At 40.3% G+C, this 26,372-nt stretch overlaps 1 protein-coding gene across 1 annotated transcript; it reads right to left on the reverse strand.

Annotated features, from left to right (window-relative positions):
• Nucleotides 1–695: 695 nt before the first annotated feature.
• On the reverse strand, nucleotides 696–4,011 carry LOC145791762 (uncharacterized). Its single transcript, XM_082872198.1, has 8 exons — nucleotides 3,677–4,011; nucleotides 3,429–3,536; nucleotides 3,286–3,364; nucleotides 2,947–3,180; nucleotides 2,137–2,883; nucleotides 1,586–1,765; nucleotides 1,304–1,433; nucleotides 696–781 (listed from the first exon to the last, which is right to left on the reverse strand). Exons 1-8 carry the CDS (start codon nucleotides 4,009–4,011, stop codon nucleotides 696–698), a joined length of 1,899 nt encoding a protein of 632 aa, XP_082728324.1.
• Between the last annotated feature and the right edge of the window lie 22,361 nt (nucleotides 4,012–26,372).

Raw genomic sequence — 26,372 nt, forward strand, 5'->3', positions numbered from 1 at the left:
AAGAATCCTCAACTTGGCTGAGAAGAGCTACATCATCATCACCGTAATTCTCTCCCGGAGCTAAGCCTTCGAGATCACCAGCCAAAACCGCACCCTGTAAGACATTTCCAGAGCGGACTGATACATCTTCACCAACGGTGATATGATCACTATCATCTTTTGCACCCTGTACATCGCCGGTCTCTACACTAAAGAAGCCTTCAATAGAGTTAGATTCATCCATACCTTCATCCACCTTAACTGTCGCTTTGGGATAGTAAGACGAGCCTAACATGTAGATCTTTTGAAATTCCATCTCTGAAACTCTGATCTCATAAATAAATTGACCGACTTTTAAGTTGCAGAATCCATTTATTGAATTTTTAAAATTTGTTTCCACAAGAACTTTCCCTCTTTCCAGTCCCATGCGTGAAATAGTTTTTCTATCAACAGAAAAAACTCGGCCCCAGTTGCTGGCGATTTTGGTGAAAGTTGTGGAGTTCCAAGCATTCAGAGAAACCCCTTCAATGGCCAGCCAAACTCTCCTTGAAAGCGTAAACTCTCTACAATGCCCTCCTATACTTCATCAAACCAAGTTTCTAACCACCACCTACTCCCTTGAAGCATCTATTTCATATCTTCCACAGTATTAAATTGTAACAGAACCTTAACACCACATAGTGGCTTGATTATTACAAAATTGACCTCCTCAGTTCTCATTGCCTCTCGATCATAGGAATAATTTTGTAATCTCTGACTATACCAACCGCATAAGTCTTTACCCAAGAGTCATCAATCTCTTCTGCATCAACAGTGAAAGAAGAACCATCTGGCTTAACTTCAACTCCTTCTATAGAATACGGTTACTGGTCTTCGGGGACTTTTTTATGCCTCCAAATATGGTTTCCTTTTGGGGAGAGAGAATGAGGCAAATAAGACTTCTTCTTTCTCCAAATTAGTCTTTTCCCAGAGAGAATGGTTGCTCTTTTCACCACTAGTAAATGACCCCGCCACAAGACCCCATTGAATGAATAAAAGGCTTCGTCGGCCTCCTCTTCCTTAAGGTATCATACAAATCCAAACTTACTATTACTAAATCCGCGTCTCTTGAAAGGGATAAAAGCATCCACAATTGTCCCACATCTATCAAACACTTTTCTAAGCCACTAACTGTACGTTTGCTCAGGAAGATTATCAATGAAGATTGAGAAACACTTGTGATTTGAAACACCTTCCATTTGAGCTGATTAGTTTTTTTTCTTCTAATAGACCCAAATCAGGTTGAGGATTATAAGACAGGTTTCAATCCTCTGAAGGCCTCTACCTCTGGTAAATACTACTTGGGAATCCCAACCATTATCATGGCTTTCTCTTATTGGTTCAATCTTTTGATATAAAGAATCAAGAATGGAATAGGGCTTCGCATATTCATGAAGATGAAACCAGATAACTGCCTACGTAGAGCCATTTTGAAACAAACATCAATCCAAATTAAGCGTCAAAAAAAAAAAAAAAGAAAAATGGGGGGAAAAAAAGGAATCAAAAATCAAAACCATTACAACAAGCCACCAATAAATTAACTAGACACAGTATCAATTAAACATACTAGATTTAACATTGCCACAGAAGTGTCAAATTCATCGCCATAAACATGTGAACTATTTGCACTGGAAAATTGATGTGCCACACTATTGGTTCCTATAGATCCTAAAGTAGTTTTGTTGCCCAAATTGCCAACAGCGTCTGCATTTTCGCCGGATGGATCAACAAGCTCATCACTTCGTTTCTAAATCAAATTAAAGAATACAAAACAAAATGTGAGAACAAAGGAAAATTTTGAGACAATTGACAATCTAACGTGATAACATAACTATGATTCCTATTATTTCTATGATTATACATTCAATTTATTTTTTCCAATATTGTGAAAAAATATTAAACTTTTTTTTGATCGGCAAAAGATCTATGTTGATGAAAAGAAGATTACATCAATAAAGAGGAGCTTAGAGCTAACAAAGCTCCAAGCTACAGTTGGTGAGAGACCAACAGAGCAAAAACAACAACAGAAAACAACACAAAATAGAAAACACAGAGGCAAGATAGATCGGCCAAAGCTTCCACAATAACACCTCAAGCACCTCGCACAAATAGCCTAACCTGGTGTAGGTTAGAAACAAAATCATGAGTAGAGTAATCAACCTTCAATAACCATTTGGCCCACAGAGCAATATGCAACTTAATTCTTTCAGTTAAATCTTCAACAGCAGGTAGAGCCCCCTTGAATTTACAATCATTTCTTAATTTCCACACATACCAGAACACCACAGATGGAATTACCTGCCAAATTTTGGATTCCTTTGACTTGAACTTACCTCCAGACCACCATTGAAGCAGCCCCTGAATTGAACCAGGTATAGCCCATACCAGATCCCACCACCTTACCATTATAGACCAACACTCCCAGATCAGTGGACAAAAGAGTAGCACATGATCCAAGGTTTCCTCCATAGCATTGCAAAAAACACAAGAAGAACTAACAGTTGCAGCTAAGACCCCAATCATTTTAAGAAAAGATGAAGTCTTCACCCTCCCCCTCCAAGCTAGCCAGCAGAAAAATTGCATTTTTGGGGGGGCAGACTTAACCCATAATCCTACAAGAATATTCACACCTGGTCCATTTGCTGCCATCCACCACTGCCACACAGAGATCACTGAAACCTGACCTGAGGTGTTAGCTAACCATGAACAAGAATCTTCAATTTCAGATATGATTGTAGGGGATGAAGCCAACAGGCTTAATAACCTCTGCAGCTCCTCTTCTTCCCAAGCAAACAGCCTTCTTTTGAACTGTAGCTGCCACACCCCTGCACTGCTCTTCGTAGCACTAATTTGATGCAGTGTTTCCTATTTTTCAGTCGATAATTGATGTAATATGGGGAACTCAACCTTCAACCCTCCTCTACATACCCAGTCATCAGACCAGAAGAGAATTATCCTCCCATTACCAACAGATACTTTAAAATGGTCCTCATAAAATTCTCCCAGATGCTGGTTGACAGCAGGAAGCTTCACAATGTCCTGCCAAATATTAGACATCCCACCTGTGTGAGACACTGGTGGCATCCAACCCCCACCAATTCTGCCATACCTAGAGCATAACACAGATTTCCACAAAGCTTTGTCTTCTTTCCCATGCCTCCACTACCATTTTAACAGCAAGTAATCATTCACCTCTCCAACATCTCTCACTCCTAAGCCTCCTTGCCATTTACTTTTGGTGACCTCCCTCCATTAAACCAAGTGCACCTTCTTCTTATTCTCTGACCCTCCCCACAGAAAGGAGGACTGCAGCTTCACTACAGACCTTACAACCCCCTTAGGCATCCTGAACAATGAGAGGACATAGATGGGAAAATTAGACAAAACAGATTTAATCAAAGACAATCTACCCGCAAAAGATAACAACTTTCTTTTCCAGGAGGACAGCTTCTTCTGAACTTTTTCCACTACTGGAACTCAAGTGCTCTTCTTTCTTGGGTTGGTCCCTAAAGGCAAACCTAAGAAGTTAAAAGGAAGCCTCTTAGTCAGACAATTCAAGGTATGTGCAAACTCTTTAGTTTGTTCCTCTTGAAAGCTCACCCCACAAACAACACTCTTGTGGTAGTTAATTTTCAGCCCAGACATCACCTCGAAGCACCTCAACACTCTTTTTAAATTCTTCACCTCCTCCAAATCCCCTTCATAGAAAATGATGGTATCATCTGCAAATTGGAGGTGAGATACACTCAACTCTTGAGAACCAACAATAGCACCTTGGAATAAGCCTTTCTCAGTAGCCCTCCCCAGTAACAAATTAAGTGCTTCAGCTGCTATAATGAACAAGAAAAGTGAAAGAGGGTCACCCTGCCTAAGCCCCTTTTGTGGTTGAAATTCCTCAGACGGTGCACCATTAACAAGGACATAAATCTTCACTGTTGAGCTGCAAGTCTTCATCCAACTAATCCATTTTTCACCACATCCAAAGTTTCTCATCATAGATACTAGGAACTCCTAATTTATTGAATCATATGCTTTTTCAAAGTCTAGCTTGAGAATAATCCTCTTCTTCTTAGATCTCTTCCACCCATCTACTACCTCATTAGCTATTAGCGCCCCATCTAGGATGTACCTTTCACAAACAAAGGCAGATTGGACTTCACTGATCACAGATGGAAGAACCCTCTTGAGCCTTCTAAACAACACCTTGGCCAAGACTTTATAGACTGAACTGACCAAGCTAATTGTTCTGAAGTCCCCCAAACCTATAGCGTTGTCCTTCTTAGGGATAAGAAAAATAATTGAACTGTTGATTCCTTTTGACAACTTACCATTGGAGTGGAATTCATGCATCATCTAAATTATTTCCCTTTTCATAATTTTCCAACAACTTTGAATGCAAGCTAGGTTAAAGCCATCAGGACCAGGGGCCTTGTTCCCATCACAGTCTTGAATTGCTTCCCAAATCTCAGCTTCAATAAAACCTTCTTCCAAACCCACTGCTGCCTCAGGACTAATAGTAGCAAAGGGGCCTGACATTTTTGGCCTATGAATCCAATGCTCAGAAAATTGCTGACTAAAGTGCCTAACCACCTTCTGTTTTACTAGCATTGGATCCTCTAACCTCTCCCCCTCCACCAAAACTGAGTCTAACATATTCTTTCTCTGCCTACTGCTTGCCATTATGTCAAAAAAAACCTTGTATTTCTATCCCCAAATCTAACTCACTGCATCCTGGATTTTTGATTCCGCATCATTTCCTTGTTTCTGTTAAGCTGCCACACCTTAGATCTGACTTCTCTTCTTCTTTTAATTTCCAGACCAGTCAAGGACCTGGATTCAGCCTTTAGATCACATTCATGTAGCTCCTCCTCAGTATACTTTAGTAGGGAGTCTATGTTGCCAAACATTGCCTTCCACACCCCCAGATGATCCCTCAAACTACTCAGCTTTCTCATAACTCTAAACCCTGCCCATCCATGCACTTAAGTTTTCTCCTAGCACTTTTTAACTTCAGCCATGAACATGGGATGTAACCTCCAAGCATTGATGAATTTAAAGGGCTTTGGACCCCAATTCATATCATCTTCTTTGAGCAATATTGGACAATGGTCTGAGATTATTCTAGGTAATCCCCATTGTTTTATGGAAAACTTCTCTAACCACATTGGATCTACCAGAAATCTATCAATCCTGCTCCACCTGTCTCCTTCCACAACATTACACCATGTGTACTGTCTGCCTAACATAGGCATATCAATCACTTCCAACTTTTCTATAAACTCATTGAAATCTGACATTTCCCTCTCTCTCCAAGTGCAGCCCTTTCTCTCACTCATATACCTGACTTCATTAAAGTCCCCACCCATACACCAGGGTAATGGGAAGTGTTGTTTAATACTTACCAAAGATTCCCAGATTTGTCTCCTTCTCACACCCTCATTTGGGGCATAAACATTAACAATAACACGTGAAAAAGAACTACAAGCTGTACCTGATAGAATGATGAAGTTCTTATTACTACAGCAATTTTGAAGTTCAAAAACCTGGGGTTTCCAAACTCATAGAATTCCACCAGCACTTCCATCTGCATCTACTTGCATAAACTCCATCTCCTCAAAGGGCCAGATTTTTTTGACAAAATTATCACCCATCGAGCTTCTTTTAGTTTCTTGTATTAACAATGCACCTATATCTCTTTCCCTCACAAGTCTTTTTATTTTCCTCCTTTTTTCTGGCCTACTCAGCCCTCTAATATTCCATGATAAGATCTTCATAATAACCATCACAACTTACACCTAAACCCCTTCTTAGCAACCAGCTATGATCTGATTGCAGCTACTTGAACTGCAATTTTCCCCAAATCATTCTCTTCCAGTTCTACTAGTTTGGACACTACCTCCTCCTCTTGGCCTTGACACTACATACCCAGCAATACACCAACCTTCGCTGTTGTCTGGGCCTCCTCAACTAGGTTGCTCCTCCTTCTCAGGGTCTGATCTTGGGAAATAGACAATGAATTGGCTGCAGCCACTGTTGAGGCTCTGAAGATGGGCCCCTATCTGGAAGCTAAGCCAACCCATCCTGCCTTTTTGTTTCATGTGACCACCAACTATATTGATACCCCTCATTTGTTCACTACCCTTCTTCCCTGAATTACACCCTCTTTTTGCTGCTGCTTCCTTGAATTTTCTTCCTTGACCTGCCCTATTTGGCACAACCGTATGGATGGTTTGGGCCAGATTTGGTCTAAATTGGGTCTAGGCCACACAGTCACTGAGATTCGACCCCACCCCCTTATTTGGCCCACTAGGCTTAGGTCCAACCTGCGTACCTTCAAGTAGAACTTCTAGACTTATGTTATTCCTTGCACACACTGGCCCAATCAGCTCTTTTAGAAGGCCCCCAGTATATAAGTCCTTTTCCAACTCATGTGCTTTATTCATCATTGTCTACTGAGAAATGACTTCCTGCACTAGCCCCTTTACTCTAGAGTGTGCACCTACTAGGTCAATCCACATGACACCCTCTCTTGCAACTGCACCTGCTATGTTATTCCCCATACCACCCTCTGAACCTGCTGCAGGTAGTGCACGCTTGCCAACATTTCCTACACCCTGCTCATCTAATCTGGCCATCTCAGTTTCCAACACCCTACTTACATCATCACACCCATCTACACCCTCTTCTTCTTTTTCTAAACTAGCTTTCTCTGCACTCTTGCAACTACCACCATTGCCGGACAACTGATCTGCCCCTCCTTTTGCATTGGATTGTAGCTGCTGGTGTTGCATACTACTACTGCTGCTTGGATTTGGGAGTAAACAACTGGGGACTTCTTCACAGACCCTAACTGGAATGTACTTGCCTTTATGCTTTAAAAGTATTGTCTCATTGATCATCTCCATGCACTTTGTTACCACTCTAACCTTAGCTTGTTGGAAATTTTGTGGATCATTAAAATCTTCTTCAAAATGGGTTACTACCCCCCAATGACTACCAATGTTTCGAACTGTTGTAACACTCCAGAGGTTTATGGGAATGCCCAGACAAATTAGCCAGATGCACCTCTCTTCCTCCATGAACTTACCTTTCCCCCATTCTTCAATTGAATCACACCATTTCCTTTCCCACCCTTCTAATTATTCCTTCCCAACCTACATGTGTTGTGCTGAAGGGAAGGTTAACAGAACTATGCGTCTAGCCCCCTCTCTTGCAACCACATCCTGTATCCCTCTTTTCCAGAGCTCCGCTCTAAAATCCTTAAAAGCTAAGAAGTTGCTGAACTGAACTACTGAACTTTGAACTCCCAACTTGAAAGTCTAAATCATGTACCGTTTGTTTTCATAAATTTAAGGGCCAATTACACTAATAGTTGTTGTAGTTTAGGATTTGTATTATTTTAGTTCTTGATTTTTCAATTATAATGCATTTAATCATAAATTTTGAATCTTGTTTCAAATAAAGACAATCAAAGATATTTTCTTTATAAATGGTCAATTTTAAAGGCAAAGTGGCCATACAAACTTATTTTATGTTGATTAACTTGTATGTTGTTTGAAATGTAATGACTTTTTTTTTAATGAATAATGCTGAAATTTTTTTGGTTACAAATTTCTGTTTGATTTGGTTTTTAGATTCTGTTTTGTCACGCCCTCAAAGAAAGTACAAGACAATCATTCACAAATTGTCATAAACATAGGAGAAATATCATCTCTTCATTCATTAGAGTTTCCTTTACAAAAGACATTACATGCATTACATTTTCATAAACATTAATCTTGAAACTATAGCTTTCAAAGTTAACACTTGGTTACAACAAAAGAAGAGTTCTAACTCTTTACATATAAAGCCCTTGGCTTGAAATTCTACATTTAACACCAAAGAAAATATACAAAATGGAGTCTTTAACCCCTAAACCTCCCAAGCTATGTCCTTGGAGATGGCATGTCCCCTATACCTGAAAAATGGTGTCCCAAGTAGGGTGAGCCAAAACCCAATAAAGATATGCTAAACAACATATGAGAATTAACTAAAACATTAGCATTCGATAAATGTGTAACCCTTGCCCACCAACTTACATCCATATCCATTTATTTATCCAAAACAATTTATTAACATTGTTCATTGATATCTAAACACTTTAAAATGAGACTACAACTCATATTTTCAACACTTCAATCATAAACATTATTCATACACTTCCATTATCTTGCCATTTTACGGAACTACGTCCGAGGGAACCGGCACCCAAATATATATAAGATTTCGGGACTTTTACCTTGGACACTCCGGCCAACTTAATTACCAACAGAGTCAATCCTCTATCTCCTCCCAAACACTGAAGTACATCCCCTATCTCCTCCCTATCAAGATACATATGCAATGTATTTAAACATGTTGTCATATACAATGACCATTTCAATCACATATACAATGTTTTAATCCAACCGTCATATTCAATGACATAACCTAATTGATTAATTTCAATTCACCTAATCATTATGTAGTTTCTACAATAATCATGGCTATCATCCACCGATAGCCCAAAGCAAATATTTCTAGATAGATAAATAAATCTAACAATAGATAATTTATGAACTTTTCCAAAGGTGAGTAATTCATAAATTCGACTACACCATTTAATCATATGTTTCTTCAATTCCAAAATTTCCAAACCAATCTCGTTATTTATACAAAATAACTTATTTAATCAAATTAGGGAAAATCTCCCCCTTTATCAAATATTATACCAAAGACCAAATTTCATCAATTCTTTTCAAGTCATAACATGTTCAAGACCCCTCATGCCCATAAGGAACTCAAACAGAAAACCCCTCTTTTATATACATAGGAACTAACCAAAAATTTACCAAAAACCTTCTCAAGCCACACCATCTATACAAGATGACAATATCTATGTTAAAACCCATATAGGAAAGTAGAATATCTCTACCTCAAGCTTAGAAGAGGAAGAAAGAAGAAAAACCCAAAAGTCGACGGAAGAGAAACCAAACTTTGCTCCGATCAAAATGAAACCCTCAACAAGCTCTACACTTTATCTCAAAGGAGCAAGGTGATGAGAGGCCTTCAAGCAAGTAGATCTAATCTATGAGTGAAAAAGTGCTTTTTGAGAGAGGGAGATAGTGTTTCACGGTTTGAAGAGAGGAAAGAGAAGAAAAAGTAAAGGAAAGGGTTAAGTGAGGACCTATTTATAATACTAGGTCAAAAATAGAAATAAGCCCCAAAGTCAACCCAAAATATTTAGTCAAAATATCCCCAAAAAGTAGGCCCAAACCAATAAAAAAAAATTAGAAAAAGTCGCAGGTGTCGACCCCCCTGCAATACAGGTGTCGACACCCAAGAAGAAAATCTGGAACACTAAGTTTGTCTGCACTGTAGGTGTCGACCCTTCCTCAGGCTGGTGTCGACACCAAAATGCAGTGAGCAATTTAAGAACAAGGGCCGACCCTTCCTCAGATTGGTGTCGACCCTTGTGGCCAACAAAAAGAGAAGGTGTTGACACCCCCAAGACCGGTGTCGACACCAAAATGCAGTGAACAAATTCAGAACAAGGGTCGACCTTTCCTAGATTGGTGTTGACCCTTGTGGCCAACTAAAAGAGAAGGCGTCGACACCACCAAGACGGATGTCGACCCCAGAACATGATTTTTAAGTTTCCAAACAACTTTTCAACGTGAACAAGCGTGAATGAGCAATCCCAACAAGTTTAAATTAATTTGTACACTTGCAAAACTAAGGCACAACAACACCAAAGATTCCCAAAATAAAATAAAGGGTTCAAATACACTTACCAAAAGTTTTAAAGGACACAAGTAATACAATTTTCAAAAAAAAAAAAAAATCTAGGAAATTAAAAATTAAATTGGTGAAAAAAAATTAAAAACACATCATTTTTATATAATTTTATCTTTTGGGAGGGTAGGAATAATTTTTTTTATATTTATTTTCATTCAATTTTTTTAAAAGTCAAATATGGAGACAACTTTAATGTCATTATTAAATCAATCCATTAAATCAAAAAATTCAAAAACTAAAAATATTTTATATATTAAAGATATCGATTACACATTAAAAGTTTAATAACCATCCATTACATGATAATCATAAAAAAAATCTATTAACAACAAATATATTACAGTATAATCATCTAAAAACATCAACAAAAATAACCACATATTACATGATCATCATCTAAATACATACTATAATTAATTTGATAAAAAAAAATAAAAATATAAAAGATTTATTATTTTTACCCAATTATTAACATGATCCTATTAATAAAAGTATTTATTGAAAATTTGAAAATCTTAAAACATAAAGTTTAAATTAATAATTCCATTCATGAAACATTATTTAACTAATGACTTATAACACACATACCAAGTTAGAGAGAAACTCAGGAGGATGGAAGGAGGATGAAAGTTAGTGTTTAGGAGAAGAATAGGAAGAGCTAGAGCATCACCAAACATCTATACAGTGTTTGCTGATGATATACCTTATTCAATGAGTCCTAAAGGACTTTATACTTTGTTCGCTAATTTTGGGGTAGTGTAGACACCCCATTTTTGACCAACCTTAAGACTCAGATGTCACCAGTTGAGCGCTCGGTGATATTGCATATCGTGCTCGTTCAGAAGTTTCAGAGTCTTGGCTGCGAGCCTTACCTCCGGACGTCCGGACTCTTTTGTGCCTTGCCTCGGTTTGCAAACTAGGCTCTGTTTTCTCTATTTTCTCTTCCTGAAGGGAGAGAGAGGTCTCACAGATCATCTCTCAGTGGCCGTAGGCTACGTTTTGTGGTCGTAAGCCATTTTTCCCATTTGGAGCCCAGTTTCTCGGTTTCCGGAGCCGTCGGCCGTGTGCCTCGGTTCGGGACCGCCTAACCACCTCCGTTTGCTCCGGTTTTTGGTATGCACCTTATTTCCTCCCTTTTGGGGGACACTATGGCTCAAGAGACCAACTTCGTGGTCAAACGCCACCTCCGGTGCTTAACAACCCATTTTTGGGGCCTCGGGCCGCACGTTTCGGTCCCCGAACCTCCGTTTTGCATCCGTTTTAGTTCGTTTTTGGTGGGGACCTTATTTTCATTGTTAGGAAGCTTGTAGGAGGGTGGGAGGCCAGCAATTGTTCTGAAAAGCCAGCTTTATTTCTTCATCGCTCTCGGTCGCCCGTTTTCCTCACTATAAAGCTAATGTTGACCACCTTGGGGCCACTTTCTTTAGCCCCAAACCCCATATTTGTGTTGTACACACCTGAGAGGCCACCAATATGAACAGGCCAGCCAGTAATTATCTTTGACCCTTTTGACCCCTGGTCGGCCGACCAGGGGAGGTGGCCGGCCAGCCCCCTGAACCTTCTGAACCTGGTCGGCCAGAATCCTCTCACCTGGTTCCTTCCAGCTGTACCCTCTGTTTCTCCCCAGATCCTGTATCCGAAGGGGGGTCTTTTGGGAGGGAAATTTGAATTTGATTTTCCCCCCCTTTTCTCCACTCCTCTCCTCTATAAAACCAGCCCCTCAGCTCCATGTTTGAGGGTTACAAAATTGGTTTTGAGCTCTTGCATTGAATCTCTCTCTCTCCCTACTCCAAGCATCAAAACCCCTTAAGTCCTACATCATTTACCCTACACCTCATAGCACAAGGCCTCCATCCTTCATTCCAGCACTTTGGGACTGCTTTGAAGAGGTTAAAGGCTCAGAAATTTGGTCCAAGAGCTGCTGGTTTATTGGTCTTCAAGGGTAAGTCTTCTTCTCCTCTTTTCTTGCTTTATTTTTCTTTGTATCTAAGCCATACTTGCTAGCATTTTTGGGCTCCAACCCAAACTGTAAATAGTCATATTTTGAGCTCCTTTTCATGTTTGATCAAGGACCTCTTGCTGTTTGAGGTCTCCTACTATCACTTGCCTCTTTAACTCTCTTTTAGGCCTTTTTTTTGCATAGTATTTTAGGCTTATTTGTGAGCTGTTTTGGACTAGGTCATAAACTGTGAAATGCCTTGTTTTGAGCCCCTCTTCAACTTTGTTGAAGGGCTCTCCTCTGTTTGATGCCAGAAGCTACCACTTGCCTCTTTGTCCCTCTCTTAGGCCTTTTTCTTGCATGGTGGTTTAGCCCTATTTGTGATCATTTTCGTGGCTTGATGTAAACTATAAAGTGCCTTATTTTAAGCCCCTATTCAACTTTGCTGAAGGGATATTTGCTTTTTAAGGCCAGCTGCTGTCCCTTGTCTCTATTCTCTCTTTTAGGGCCATTTTTGCATGATAGATTAGCCCTACTTGTGTTTGTTTTTGAGAGTTGTCATAAACTGGAAAAGGGCTTGTTTTGACATCATCTTCAAGTTTTTCTAAGGTTCCATCTTTGTTTGAGGTCATATGCTTCCTTGTATGCTTGATTGTCTCCTATTTTGAGCCTTACACCTAAGCCCTTGTTGCATGCTTTGTTTGACCTTTTAGCCACTGAAATCCAGTAGATTTTTAGTGGCTAAGACACTGTTTTGAGCTTCCAAATCAGAGGGGGGTGACCCCCTCTCACCTTGACTTGTTTGGTGGCCATTTTGGCCTTCCAAAGAGACCCTATCTCGCATGCTTTGAAGTCACATTTCAGGGTCAATTTGGTGAGTTTTAGGACTACCATATTTGATTTTCATAGTTTTTTATACCATGCTAAATGTCTACCTTGCATATGCCTAATAACTCCTTGTATGGCCCTCCAAAGTAACTCATTATTTTTGCATACCATGGTTGCGTATCAGTGGTTATTTGGGCCTATTTTCACATGATTTATTCACTGATTTTTTCTGGTTTGGTGAGATTACACTTGGTTCATGTACTTTCCATGTAAACCATGTTTGCTAGTCGAACTTGCATGCTATGTTAGGCCATCTTGCTAACATCTTTTGGCCATGTTTTGAACTGGAAATATGCATGTTTTGGGACTGCCTTGGCTCTATCTTCATGCTTCATATTCAAAAAATGCATGATTTGTATAGCTATAAGTCATTCCATGTGCCTAGTTTTGAGTTTCGGGTTTCATCTCATGCATCGGGTGCCATGTTTCCATGTTTTGGGACCGTTTTGCATCACATTTTAGTGCTGGAAATTATATGCTTGTATGCCATATTCCATGCCTTGTTAGAGTTGCATGTTGTGCCTTAAGATCGGTCCTTGGTTTGCATGCACGCGTGCACGCATTTTGAGAGTCTCATTTTCACCTAATGGCTACTGATGTGAGTGTGGCCGAGGCCCACTCATATTGGTGTAAGTCCATTGTGCATTGTGTATGCCATTTCAATTCATAACATCGCGTATGTTAGGTTGTATGTTAGAGCATCGTGTATGCCATGTTACATCGCGCATTGTGTATGCCATTTCATAGCATTGTGTATGCTAGGTTGCATGTTAGAATTGCATTCATGCATGTCATGCATATTGCATTGTGTTTGGGATAGGAGTTAGCCCAAGCACGGGAAACGAGAGACGTTTCGTACTCCGAGTGACGGAACGTGTCTCAATTCCCTGTCGCTGACATTTCGGATTACCCGTGATGGAATTTAGGCCTTGTTGTGTCCATATGTGCATTCATTTCATATTGAGTCGTGCAAATCGACTCCTCGGCCATCATGCATCGAGATGCGTGATTGGTGGCACGAGGATCGAGGACTACACTCCCTGAAGAGTAGTCATGCATACATATGTGAAAATACTTTACCATGCCCCTTTGTTGCTCTCTGTTGCAGCAAATCAAGAATCAGCAGCCTTCCGGAGCTTGGCACGCATTCCAAGAATAATTACAAACAGAGGCTAATTGGGGCATCGCAGTGGATTTCCGCACAAGGCAACCCGAGCATGCATCATTCATCATTCGGAACAGAGCCTAGGCGGTCTACGGATTTGCGTGCCAATTTATTGCTTCCCTGGATTAATTTGTTAATTAATTAGGGTTTTGTAATTATTTGGACTGTAATTATTTATTCGGGACTGTATTATTTATTCGGACCCTCTGAGCGAGGGCACAATTGTAATAAGTGTGCGTGTGTGTGATGTATATCTTCCAACCCCACGTCTTTCTCCCTTTTATTTACCAGCTTATGATGGTTAGATTAGGGCATGTTTCAATTAGCATACAGTATGATAGCATGTTTGCATTCATTCATCTGTTTTGCATGCACCGGGCTCGGCGCATCATACTAACTGCATTGTATTTTCAATTCCAAGTTGAATACATGTTAGCTGTAGCATTTCATATGCCATCTTTAGAATAGCCGAGCCTATTATAGTTGCATTTTTGCATGTGTTGCACTAGGCATTTCTGTATAATTAGGATCATGCATGGATTTCTAATTAGTTTTTGTTTTGGCTTGGAGTACTCGGTAAGTTTTATGCTTTAGCATCCTTGCATGCGTGTGAGTGACTGTCATGATAGCATGCTTACCATGAGGCTATATGCTTATGTGATATACCTGCCTGAATGCCTATGGGTGAAGGTTGGGTTATTTGGATTGGAACAAATCATCAATTGTGAGTTTTAAGCCCACTAGATAGTGGCAAAATCCAGTCTATACTTGTATGCTGTGCGCATCACATAGTAAATCTAGGCTAATAACCGGAATTAGAACACGTAATATTTTCAAAACTAGATATCATGGTTAGTAGAGGCCGATCTTTGATCGGGCGAGCAGGGGTGCTCACGAAGTGACCTTCCCCAATCGTACCCAAGTTCCCGAGCCGAGGCAACTTTGGTGATGACGGACAGGTGGCCTTAGGCAACGAGTCAAGGTTTCCTAAATTCCCCCATTAAAAAAAAATATTTAGGTGGCGACTCTGTATCTGGCAAAGCAGTCCATGTTTGGCACTTCTTTTCTAAAAATCTGTTTTCTCAAAACGATTTGCCGGATTTGGACTCTTTGGTTCAAGATTAAGAACCGTGACAAATCAAGTTCGAACTGTAGCGTGAGGCCCTCCTCGAGCGCGTCTACAGGTAGTGAAGGATGTCTTCATACCACACAAGAGGTGAAAAGCAACACAGTCCATGTTTGGTTTTGTTCCATATGACTGTCCTATAGCTATTGGGGTTGTTGTGAAAAAGCTAATGGAGTGTGGCATGAAGACAAGACATTGAAGGTCAAAAAAGCAGATTACGGAAAGGAGCAAGCTGGTAAGGAAAAGGTTCAAGTAAAAGAGGGGCCAAACAAGCAACAAACAGAAGGTGTAGGGAGGTTTATACCTAATGGAAACACAAAAAGAGACACCTATGCTGAGGTGGTCAAAGGGCCAAGTGGTAGAGGTGGAAGTGATGTGCGAGTTAAGGCAGAGGAGTATGGAATTAGTTGGCTATATGATAGTGCAATAACCAAGATGCGAGTGAAATGCAGTTTTGCAGAATTAAAAAAGGAATTTCAGATTGAGGTTTGGTGGATGTGAAAGTAAGAGAAGGTGGAGGAAGATTTGTGTACATGACTTTCAGGTTAGGAGAGGAAATGACGACTAAAATGCTAGAGATGGGAGAATGGATTCATGACTGGTGTGAGGTGTGTGTTAGTTGGAAAAAAGAATTGAGAGTGGAAAATGAACGATTACTATGGCTTAATTGCTATGGTGTACCTCCCAATCTGTGGAATAGCCAAAACTTCCAGAAAATAGGAAAAGTGTGGGGGGAAATTGTGGAGATTGATGAAGCCACCTTAAACATGGACTCTCTGAAATGTGGTAGAGTTAGAATCTGTTCCTCTCAGCTAAAGCGAGTGGATAAAATGATTATTCTGGAAAACAAAGGTAGTGTGTACCCAATTCGTGTGGTCGAAGATTGCAGTTGTGGTAATGGAGCACATCTCAACTATTGTAATCACAATGAAAAGACAAGTTGGAAGGATTCAGTGGGGAACAACAATAGAGAAGAGCAGAGTGTTGCGTTTGGCCATGGCAAGATGGAAGAAGATGAGGACGTGGCATGCAAAGTGGCTGAGGTGGAGGCTCACGATGATATGGAAACCAATGAGATGATCAATGCTGGAAATGAGGGATTGGATGATGGGTACACTATTCTCTCCACAACTATATCCATCATAATTGAATCTGACATAGGGTTTGCGGCTTGAAGAGTTGGACAGACACCATTAACAGATTGTACAAGACTCAAGGGAGGCATGCGTGAAGCGGCATGACAGATCTAAGGTGGGGTCTGATGGGCTTATAAGAAGTTTAGATGAGAATGAATTAAGGAGGCCCAATATTAATTTAGAGGTGGCCTTGGATGCAGCCCATATATGTAATGGGCGGAATGGTTTGAAGACAATCAGTGCCAGCCCTATTGTATTGTGTGCTAACCCAACTTTTGTCAATGAGACCAATGAACTGTTGACTGGGCTAAGAGGTAGCTTAGTCCATATGGTGAAAGATGGTAAACAACCCACTGGGGTTTTAAGGATTAACCAGATCGAGACCCAAGTGGAGAAAGAATACAACTTAGTAAGCCATGGAAATAATATAAGTAGAGTTTAATCTGATGTGAGTGAGAATGTTGAGCAACAAAGGAAAGAAAAAGGGTATCATCAGAGGAAAAAAAAAGGAAGAAAAAGGGTAATTTTTAGAGGAGGATTTCATAGATGAGCTTTATTTTGTGAGGTAGTAGCTGCGATTTCAGCTTCGATGTCTGTCAGTAACATCTCTGGCAGGCAAAGGAAATTAATGAATGAAGCCCAAGATATAATTACAATGGGAAAGGTATTGAGGTTGGATTTTGAAGGAAAGGAAGCTGAAGCAATTAACAAGATCATCCAGATGGAAGAAGATGATGAAGTAAGGCTTGTAGGAGAGATGAAAAAATGAAGTGTTTAAACTAACATTCCAGGGTGAAATTAAGAGAAATTTGTTGCTAAATGAAGATTCTATCATGGAATGTGAGAGGGCTTGGAAGGGTAGAGAAAAGATGAAGAATCAAGGAAGTATTAAAAGAAAAAAAGGTGGATATGGTTATGCTACAAGAGACAAAAAAATCAGAGGTTGATGATAGATTTGTTTGGTCACTCTGGCCTAATGAATCAATGGAGTTCATGGGGGTGGATGCGGAAGATAGTGCGAGTGGTTTGCTTTGCATATGGAATCCAGATGTCTTTGCTTTAAAAGATTGTTGCAGCTCTAGGAGGTCAATTCTACTTTCAGGTATTTTTCATTCTAGCCTTGATTGTGTTATTGGTAATATTTACTACAGTGTACATCGACGGTACTGATGATGTATCTACTAGCATGCACAAGTACAAGGGACTTTACTTTTGTATTAACTAAATTGTGATTTTAACTCAATAGATTCATTCATGCTTGTCCATTGGGCCTTCAAGGACTCATCATGTCTTAAGATCACACTGTAGTAGCACATAAGTTGATTGTTAGGTGGAGTACTGTGGTTAATTATTGTTGAGCGGATATGAATATGTTGATGTTTGTGGGTATCATTTCTGAAAACCCTCATGAGACTATACTCGTCCACTTGGGGTAACCTTGTGGTTTAAAGGCTTGTTGCTTTTGCTAAATGCAATCGTAATCCCTACGAAAGTGGCTTAGAGTTATTTTACTTTTCTTATTTCTTTTGTTTTGCTTGAGGACTAACAAAATGTAAGTTGGGGGATGGGATGTAAGCTGAAAGGTACCACATTGAGGCCACTTAAGTTATATTTTTAATCTTTCAATTTTGATTATTTGGTGGAGATGATGTGTTTCGTGCACTTGTATAGATTTGGCAGGAAATACGCAAATTCAATCAAAAAGAGTGCGAAAGCAAATCCTTCGTGCGAGAAGTTAAAAATCTGAGCCAGCCAGACCACCACACGTGCGGCCAAGTTTCACCGCACGTGCGGCCCACCACCCTCAAGCAGCTGTAGACGTCCCTGAACGTCCCGGGAGGAAATTCCCCGTTCTGTTCGTTTGGGCTCACTACAGTTCGGACTCAAAAGTCACGGTCCTGTATCTAATCTCGCAAAGTGCAATGCAAGACCGATGAATCATCAAAGAGTCCAAATCCGGCAAATCGTTTTTGAAAACAGATTTTTTTGAAAGAAGTGCCAAACATGGACTGCTTTGCCAGATACAGAGTCGCCACCTAAATATTTTATTTTGGGAAATTTAGGAAACCCTGACTCGTTGTCTAAGGCCACGTGTCCGTCATCACCAAAGTTTCCTCAGATCGGGAACTTGGGTACGATTGGGGAAGGTCACTTCGTGAGCACCCCCGCTCGCCCGATCAAAGATCGGCCTCTACTAACCATGATATCTAGTTTTGAAAACATTATGCGTTCTTATTCCGGTTATTAGCCTAGATTTACTATGTGATGCGCACAGCATACAAGAATAGACTGGATCGCCTGAATTGCAACAAAACATTTCATGTTTGTTTTGAAAAACGGTTTGTTACTCGTAAGTAGGCTAAAATATGGATTTGCCACCCTCGGGTGGGCTTAGAAAACATGATGATTTGCCACTCTCAAGTGGGCTTAAAACTCACAATTAATGAATTGTTCCAATCCAAATAACCCAACCTTCACCCACAGGCATTCAGGCAGTTATATCACATAAGCAGTTAGCCTCATGGCAAGCATGCTATCGTGGCAGTCACACACATGCATACAAGGATGCTAAAGCATAATTACTTACCGAGTACTCCAAGCTAAAACAGAAGCTATGTTAGAAATCCATGCATGATCCTAACTATGCTGAAATGCCTAATGCAACACATGCAAAAATGCAACTACAATAAGCTCGGCTATTCTAAGATGGCATATGACGATGCTACAGCTAACACATATTCAATTTGGAATTGAAATACAAATGCAGTTAGTATGATGCGCCGAGCCCGGTGCATGCAATACAGATGAATGAATACAAACATGCGAGCATAAGTATGCTAATTGAAACATGCCCTAATCTAACCATCATAAGCTGGTAAATAAAAGGGAGAAAGACGTGGGGTTGGATGACATACATCACACACATGCACACTTATTACAACATTGCCCTCGCTCGAAGGGTCCGAATAAATAATATACAGTCAGAAAGTAATACAGTCCAAATGAATAACGAATTACAATTAATTATTATACAACCACTAACTAATTAACAAATTAGCTAAGTAAGCAAATAAATGAAATGAATGTGACTACCTCGGCTCTGTTTTGGATGATAATGGATGCATGCATGCTCGATGCGCTTTGTCGGTAAATTCCATCGCGATGCCTCGTCTCGCCTTTGTTTGCAACTGATTTCAGAAACTTACACAAAGCTCCAAAAGGCTGAAACTCCACCTTGGGAAAGCCACCGACCAGGTATTGGCTTGGAAAACCCTTGTCGACCACCCCTTATGATAGAAACCAAAAAAGGTGGTCGGCCTACCAGGAAACCTGGTCGGCCGACCACTTTCTGCCCCTGGACTCTGTTTTTTTCTCCAACAAAGGCAAGAAGGAGAGAAAGCAAGGTATTTTCAACATATGTGTGTGCGACCACTCCTTTCCGTCCTTGCACAAGCTCTAGGGAGTGTGGCCCTTGGTCCTCGAGCCATCAACCGCACATCTCAATGCATAATGGCCGAGGAGTCAAATTGCACGCTTTAATGTGACATGAATGCACAAATACACACTTAAGGCCTAAACTCCATCATAGGAAATCCGGAATGTTGGCGACCGAGAATCGAGGCACGTTTCATCACTTGGAGTACAAAACGTCCATCGTTTCCCGCGCTTGGACTAAACCCTACTCCAAGCACAATGCAACAAGCAATGCATGGCACGTGCGAATGCGACTAGCATGCTATCCTAAGTGTAATGCAACCAAGTGATGCAAGCATGCAAGGGATAAAATGCAAACATGCACCTAGCATATACAATGCTAACACTACATGGCATGCGCAATGCTCGTGAACTAAGGCATACTCAATACGACTATCAACTTAGCATACACAATGCGAGGAATGACATATCATGGCATGCACAATGCTCCTAACAACCTGGCATACGCAACGCAAAGGCTAAACATGCAACAACATGAACTACATTGCATGCTTGATACAAGATGGACTTATACCAATGTGAGTGGACCTCAGCCACACTCACATCAGTGGCCATTAGATGAAAATGAGACAACCGAAATAGGTGCACACATGCACGAATACCAAGGACCGAACCTAAGGCATCAAACGCCACTCTACCCAAAGCATGGCAAGGGATGAAAGATGGCATACAAACATGCAATCTCCAGCACTGAAATATGATGCGCAATGGTCCCGAATCATGGGAATATGGCACCCAATGCATGAAAGAGGCCCCGAAACTCAAAACTAGGCAAATGCATTGAACTATAATCATGTAAAGAAAGCATTATTTGACCGCGAAGTATAAAAATAGAGCCAAGGCAGTCCCAAAATATGCGCAATATTAGTTCAAAGCATGGCCAAAAGGTGCTAACATAAGGGACTAAAACAACACGCAAACTAGGCTAGTAAGCATGGTTTACATGGCATGTACATGAAGCATAAGAGAGGTCACCAAACCAGCCAAAAACAAGAACATGATATGCTAAAATATGCCCAAATAACCACTGAAATGTAGTCAATGCATGCAAAAATGAGGGGCTCCTTCGGAAGGCCATGCAAAGGGGGTATTCTACCCCTATATGATAGACAAACAAAAGGGTAAAACCACCTCTGGAAATGAGTTATGACAGCCCTAAAACCCACCAAATAGGCCCTGAAATCAGTCTAGGAAACATGCAAAGAAAGGTCCCTTTGAAAGGCCTTGAATGGGATTGCTCTACACATGCATCATAGACATAAATTATGGCAAAATGGGCTCTTGACAGAGCTTAGGCAGGCCTTAAAACTCACAAAATGAGGCCTAAAACATGACTTCAATGCATGCAAAAAAGAGTCCCTTTGGAAGGCCAAAAGGGCCAACAAACAAGACAATGAGAGAGGGGGTCACCCCCCTCTAATTTTAGCTCTCAAAAACACATCTAAGCCACTGAAAATATGCTGGATTTCAGTGCCTAAGAGGCCAAACCAAGGCCAATGCAAATGCTCACATGCATAGCTCAAAGCATGAGGAAATAAAGCATGAAAGGGGGTAGACGACCCCAAACAGAAAAATACCCTTAATCAAACTTCAAGAGGGGCTCAAAATATGACCTTTTTTAGTTCATGGTAAATCTCAAAAATTCTTGTAAGTAAGGCTAAGACATCATGCAAAATAAGCCTTAAAAGAGAGATAAAGCATACAAGGATGTAGGAGACCTCAACCAGAAAAGTATCCTCAATCAAACTTCAAGAGGAGCTGAAAATAAGGTGCTTTAAAGTTTATGACGAAGTCCATAAATGCTTGAAAATAAGGCTAATCAATGGAGCAAAATAATGCAAGAAAAAGGGAAATGGAGACTTACCCTTGAAGAGCAGGTTTCCAGCAACTTCTGGACCAAGATGGGAGCTCCTTAACCTCTGCAAATCAGCTCCAAGATGCTTTGATGGATGATGGAGGTGTTGCACCAAGGGTTGGTGTGCAAATGATGCAAGAAAATTAGGGTTTGGAGCTTGGAATAGTAAGCTATGGAGAGAGAAGTGTATAAGCCTCTAACAAACTTGTTGAACCCTTGCAAATGAAGACAAGCCTCTCCTTTATAGAGGAGAGGCTCTAAAGCTTCTCTAAGAAATGCCTCCCAGTTGGCACAGCTGGATTGCATTCAAAGAGAGCAAAAAGCAAGAAGCAGGCCGACCAGTTCAAGTGGCCGGCCGGCCACTCCCCCTGGTTGGCCGACCAGGGGTCAAAAGGTTCAAGGAGAAATGCTGGCCAGCCACCCTAGAAAGGTGGCCTCCCAGATGAGTTGAACACAGCTGTATGGTGGAAAACTAGAAAATGTGACCTAGGAGAGAGAAAAATCAGCTTTTTAGCAAGGTTCAAAAGGGTCAAGAAGAATTATTGGTCGGCCTACCCATATTGGTGGCCTCCCAGATGAGCACAACACAATGGTGGTATGAAAAGCCAAAAATTGTGGCTCAAAAGTGAGAAAAACCAGCTTTCTGTCAGAAAAACTGGCTTTAGGAGAGAAAAAAAGAGAAAACTGGTTTCCAAGGGGAAAAGGTGGGCTCCCACCATACTACCACCTCCCTGGCAATGAAAATAGGGTCCCTACCAAAAATGGACCAAGACGGATGTAAAACGAAGGTTCGGGGGCCAAAACGCACAGTCTAGGGCCCCGAAAATAGGCTGTTAGGCACCGGAAGTGGCGGATGACCACGAAGATGGTCTCCCGGGCCACAGTGTCCCTCTAAAGGGAGGAAACAAGGTGTGTGCCAAAAATCGGAGCAAAACGGAGGTAGTTAAGTGGTCCCGAACCGTGGCACACGGCCAACGGCCCCGAAAATCAGAAACTGGCCTCCAAACGGGAAAAACAAATGGCCTACGACCACGAAACGTAACCTACGGCCACTGAGAGATGGTCTACGAGACCTCTCCCTCCCTTTGGGAAGAGAAAACAGAGAAAATAGGGCCTGGTTCGCAAACCAAGGCAAAGCACAAAAGAGTCCCGAAGTTCGAAGGCAAGGCTCGCAGCCGAGACTCTGAAACTTCAGAACGAGCACAAAATGCATCATCACCGAGTGCTCAATCAGTGACGTCTCAGTCTTAAGGTCGGTCAAAAATGGGGTGTCTACAACGGCCTACATGGGCGCTAGAGCGGCCCATCTAGGGACGCGTGCACATAATTTTGAGTGTGTTTTGCTGAGAATAAAATGAGGAAAAATAGGCTAACCTAGGGTTCGAAAATTATTTCTAAGAAAAGGGAGGCTAGGATTTTGAAATGGTGATTTCTCCTCAAGCTTGAAGGACACTTCCATAGGGGTTTATTCCTCATCCTCTTCCTCTTCCCACTCCTCCATGAGTAGCTAGTCTTCTTTTCTAGGGTTCTGATGAAACCCTAGCCATGTAATAGGATTTTTCATAAGCTTTGATTGTGAATCGGTTTAAATCAATGTATGGATGATTTAGAAGTTTTTAATAATTGCCTCTTTCATCTCTTCAAATATTTTACTCTCTGTGATTGTTTAATGTTTTCCATACATTAGTTTTCTCTGTGTTTGTATTCAAAGTACGAGACGAGTCATGCTACGGGAGATGGGTCGTGTTGGTACCATAGTTTAAAGCAAATGCCTCATACTATTCAAGATAATTCGTGCCTATACGTTGAATGTGACAACCCTCTTGATCAATATTTCAAACTTGTAATTGTGAAATATTAGGTATTTCAAGCCGGATTGCAATTGATGGCCGATATTAAATCTCATTTATGTGGTTAGTCGTGAATTCTTTGCCCTAGGATTTTTCCCAAAAATTAATATCTCAAACCTTAATTTTAATTGTCAATTTAATTTCTCAATTTTATTTAATTCCTGTTTAGTCATAAAATCTCTCAATCTTTTTAATCAAAATTAATTTAGAAATTTAGCGATTGAATTAGTATAATTTCACATTTGTCCTTGTAGATCAATACCTGGACTTGCCATTATTCTAAAAGAATTTTGTATAGCTTAGTATTTATTTTTGGTGTGTATAACGACCCATCAATGTTCTACCTCATATTTGCTTTCTTGTTTTAGGTTCATGTTAGTTTTGTTGTAATCTTGCATGTTCTATCTTATATTTGTTTTCTTGCTTAGTTTCATAGTAATTATGTTGTAATCTTCCATTTCCTACCTTATATTTTTCTTGTATTAGTCTCATATTAGTTTTGTTATAATCTTGCATGTTCTATCTTGTATTTGTTTTCTTATTTTAGGTTCATGTTAGTTTTGTTGTAAGTTTGCATTTTTTTTATTTTTTATTTGTTTTCTTGTTTTTAATCTAACCGGTAGTGGTTAGTTGAGCCACCTACATATTTGTTGTTTGTTCTTTTTCTTTGTTTTGCAATAAGATACGTTTTGCTAGGCCTGGTTGGCCGGCCGGTTAGCTTCTTTTGGACAAGACGACGTTGTCTTTTGATGTTAATCAACTTTTAGTGGTTTCCACGGCACATGAAACTTTTTTTTCTTTTGTTTATTTTATTTTGAGTGTATTGTGAGGGTTTTATTTTGTTATAATATTCTCCTCACCCCCCCCCCTCTAATTTGATTTGTAATAATTTATTCAAAGTGTTGTAATAATTTTCCGCCACACTTCTTTCTATCCTGTTCTTTTACTTGCTTTCCTTATTTGTGGATATGTATCATGTTTATTTTTATTTTTATTTTTTTTGTTATATCATTGCTTGGCATCTATGTTTCATGCATCTTAATTTGACTAAGTTTGCATTTGTGGATTTAATCAATTCCTATGTGATTATGTGCACTACCTCATGTTCTTGAGATGAGTCACATGTCATATCTTAGAAGCCGAATCTTTAGTTGCATCTCATGAGTGAATTGCATTAAGATTTTGTATATAAGATCATACATGTTTTACTAACTTTGTTTTGTAGCTATTCGAGGGACGTCGGTAAATATGTAAGTTTTTATGCTTTAGCATCCCATTTGTATGTGTTTTTCTTATTATGTTTAAGCATCTTACCATATGGCTACTTGCTTACTTGATATAACTGTATGAATGCCAGTGGATGGAGGTTGTATTGCTTAATTTGGAATAGTGTTGATTTTCATGCTTGTAAACTCAATTTATTTGGGTTGTACAAAACTCTTTCAAAACTACATGAAATCAAATTATTCCAAAATAAATGAGATAGTCTATATTTGTGTGCTTCACATAATAATTTTTAGGATTTATTAAATAATTGAAATATGAACATATAAAGTAAATAAAATTCATATCATGGTTTAGTAAAGGCCAATCTTTTGATCGGGTGAGCGGGGGTGCTCAATTAATGACCTTCCCCTCTCATACCTAAGGTTTTGAACCGTGACAACTTTGATTATGACGAACAGTGGCCTTGGCACGAGTCATGGGTTTCCTAATTTTCCAAAAATATTAGGTGACGATTCTGAGATTTGATGACGCAGTCCATTTATGGCAAAAAATTTTGTAATAAAATGGATTTTCTAAAAGTTGCCAAATCTGGACTCTCATCTATGTTTCACATTGCACTAGTGAGATTAAATCAAAGAGACCGAGGGTCCGAACTATTTAACGCGCATGGGTACCCCCAGGCATGTTACAGTTGCGCTGCCGAGTTAACCGCCTTGATGCGACTGCCATCCTTATCTAAAGATAACCCAAGTCTTTCAACTTCAGTGCCAGCAACAAAGTTGTGGGTGGCCCCAGTGTCAATCAAGGCACAAAGGGGCTTTCTATTGAGCTTTACATCCACAAACATCAAGCCCTTGTTGGATGACTTGCTCCTGTTCAACTTGCCTGATGATTCTCCACTATACATTGGTTTTTTCCCTTTGCCTTCATCTTTAGACTCCACAAGTTGTTTAGAATCTGACTGTTTGCCCACTTTGCCACTCTTAACATTCTTCGTAGGCCTCCTTGTAGAAGCCTTCTTCTCCATGGCATTCATCATATGAAAGGCTCCCCCCCAGAGCCAGCTGCCTTAGAAACTTTCCACTTTGCCTAGATTTTACATCCTTTTCCTCGCCATTATCGTCACTTGGTTGAGAGACATGGTCAAGCACCACTCCAGGTGCATTCAAGGCGCGTTTCTTTGGACATTCAGATAACCGATGTGGCCCATTGCATAAGAAACAAGAGATAGGGCCTTTTGCTTTGCTTGTAGAGAATTGTCAAGGCGCTTTTGCCTTCTCACCATAGCTCTTCTGTTGCCATTGTTCTCCACCCGAATGGGTTTTGGATGTAGAATTGTTGTCTCCCCCACTCTTAGGTTTGCCATGGCCTTAGGACTTTCCACCTCCCCTACTCATGCGCGGAGAACCACTATCTCGTTGCTTAGGTTCGACGTAGTCTGTAAGGCACTTAGCTGCTGCTTGTGCATCGGTTAAATCTTGCACTCTTTTCCTTTGAAGTTTAAGTCTGGCCCATGGCTTCAATCCCTCAAGAAAGAATAAGAGCTTGTCTTTCTCTGATGTGTCTTTGTTGTCTAGCATAAGCCCAGGGAATTGTTTCACATACTCTCTCATAGTGCCGGTGTGTTTAAGATCTCACAAAGCACGTCGGGCATTATACTCAACATTTTCGCAGAAGAATTAGAGCTTAAGTTCATGCTTGAGTTACTCCCAAGCCTCAATTGTGCATAAGCCGCGTTGCATCTCATCATGTTTAGTCCATCACCACAACTTGGCTTCACCAGACAAATACATTGTGGCCGTAGAAATCCTTGTCTCCTTAGCTTCAGCTTTCATAGATTTGAAATATTGCTCCATA

Source organism: Camellia sinensis, chromosome 5, assembly GCF_055761805.1.
Source record: "Camellia sinensis isolate YWXY chromosome 5, ASM5576180v1, whole genome shotgun sequence".
Classification (NCBI taxonomy): domain Eukaryota; kingdom Viridiplantae; phylum Streptophyta; class Magnoliopsida; order Ericales; family Theaceae; genus Camellia; species Camellia sinensis.

Coding starts and splice junctions, on each gene's coding strand:
- LOC145791762 (XM_082872198.1), bottom strand. CDS start 4,011: ATGAGAAACTTTGGATGTGGTGAAAAATGGATTAGTTGGATGAAGACT. Junction 3,537..3,676: donor AATTTAAAAAGAGTGTTGAG/GTGCTTCGAGGT, acceptor TTAACTTCTTAG/GTTTGCCTTTAGGGACCAAC. Junction 1,434..1,585: donor CTGTGGCAATGTTAAATCTA/GTATGTTTAATT, acceptor GGCTCTACGTAG/GCAGTTATCTGGTTTCATCT.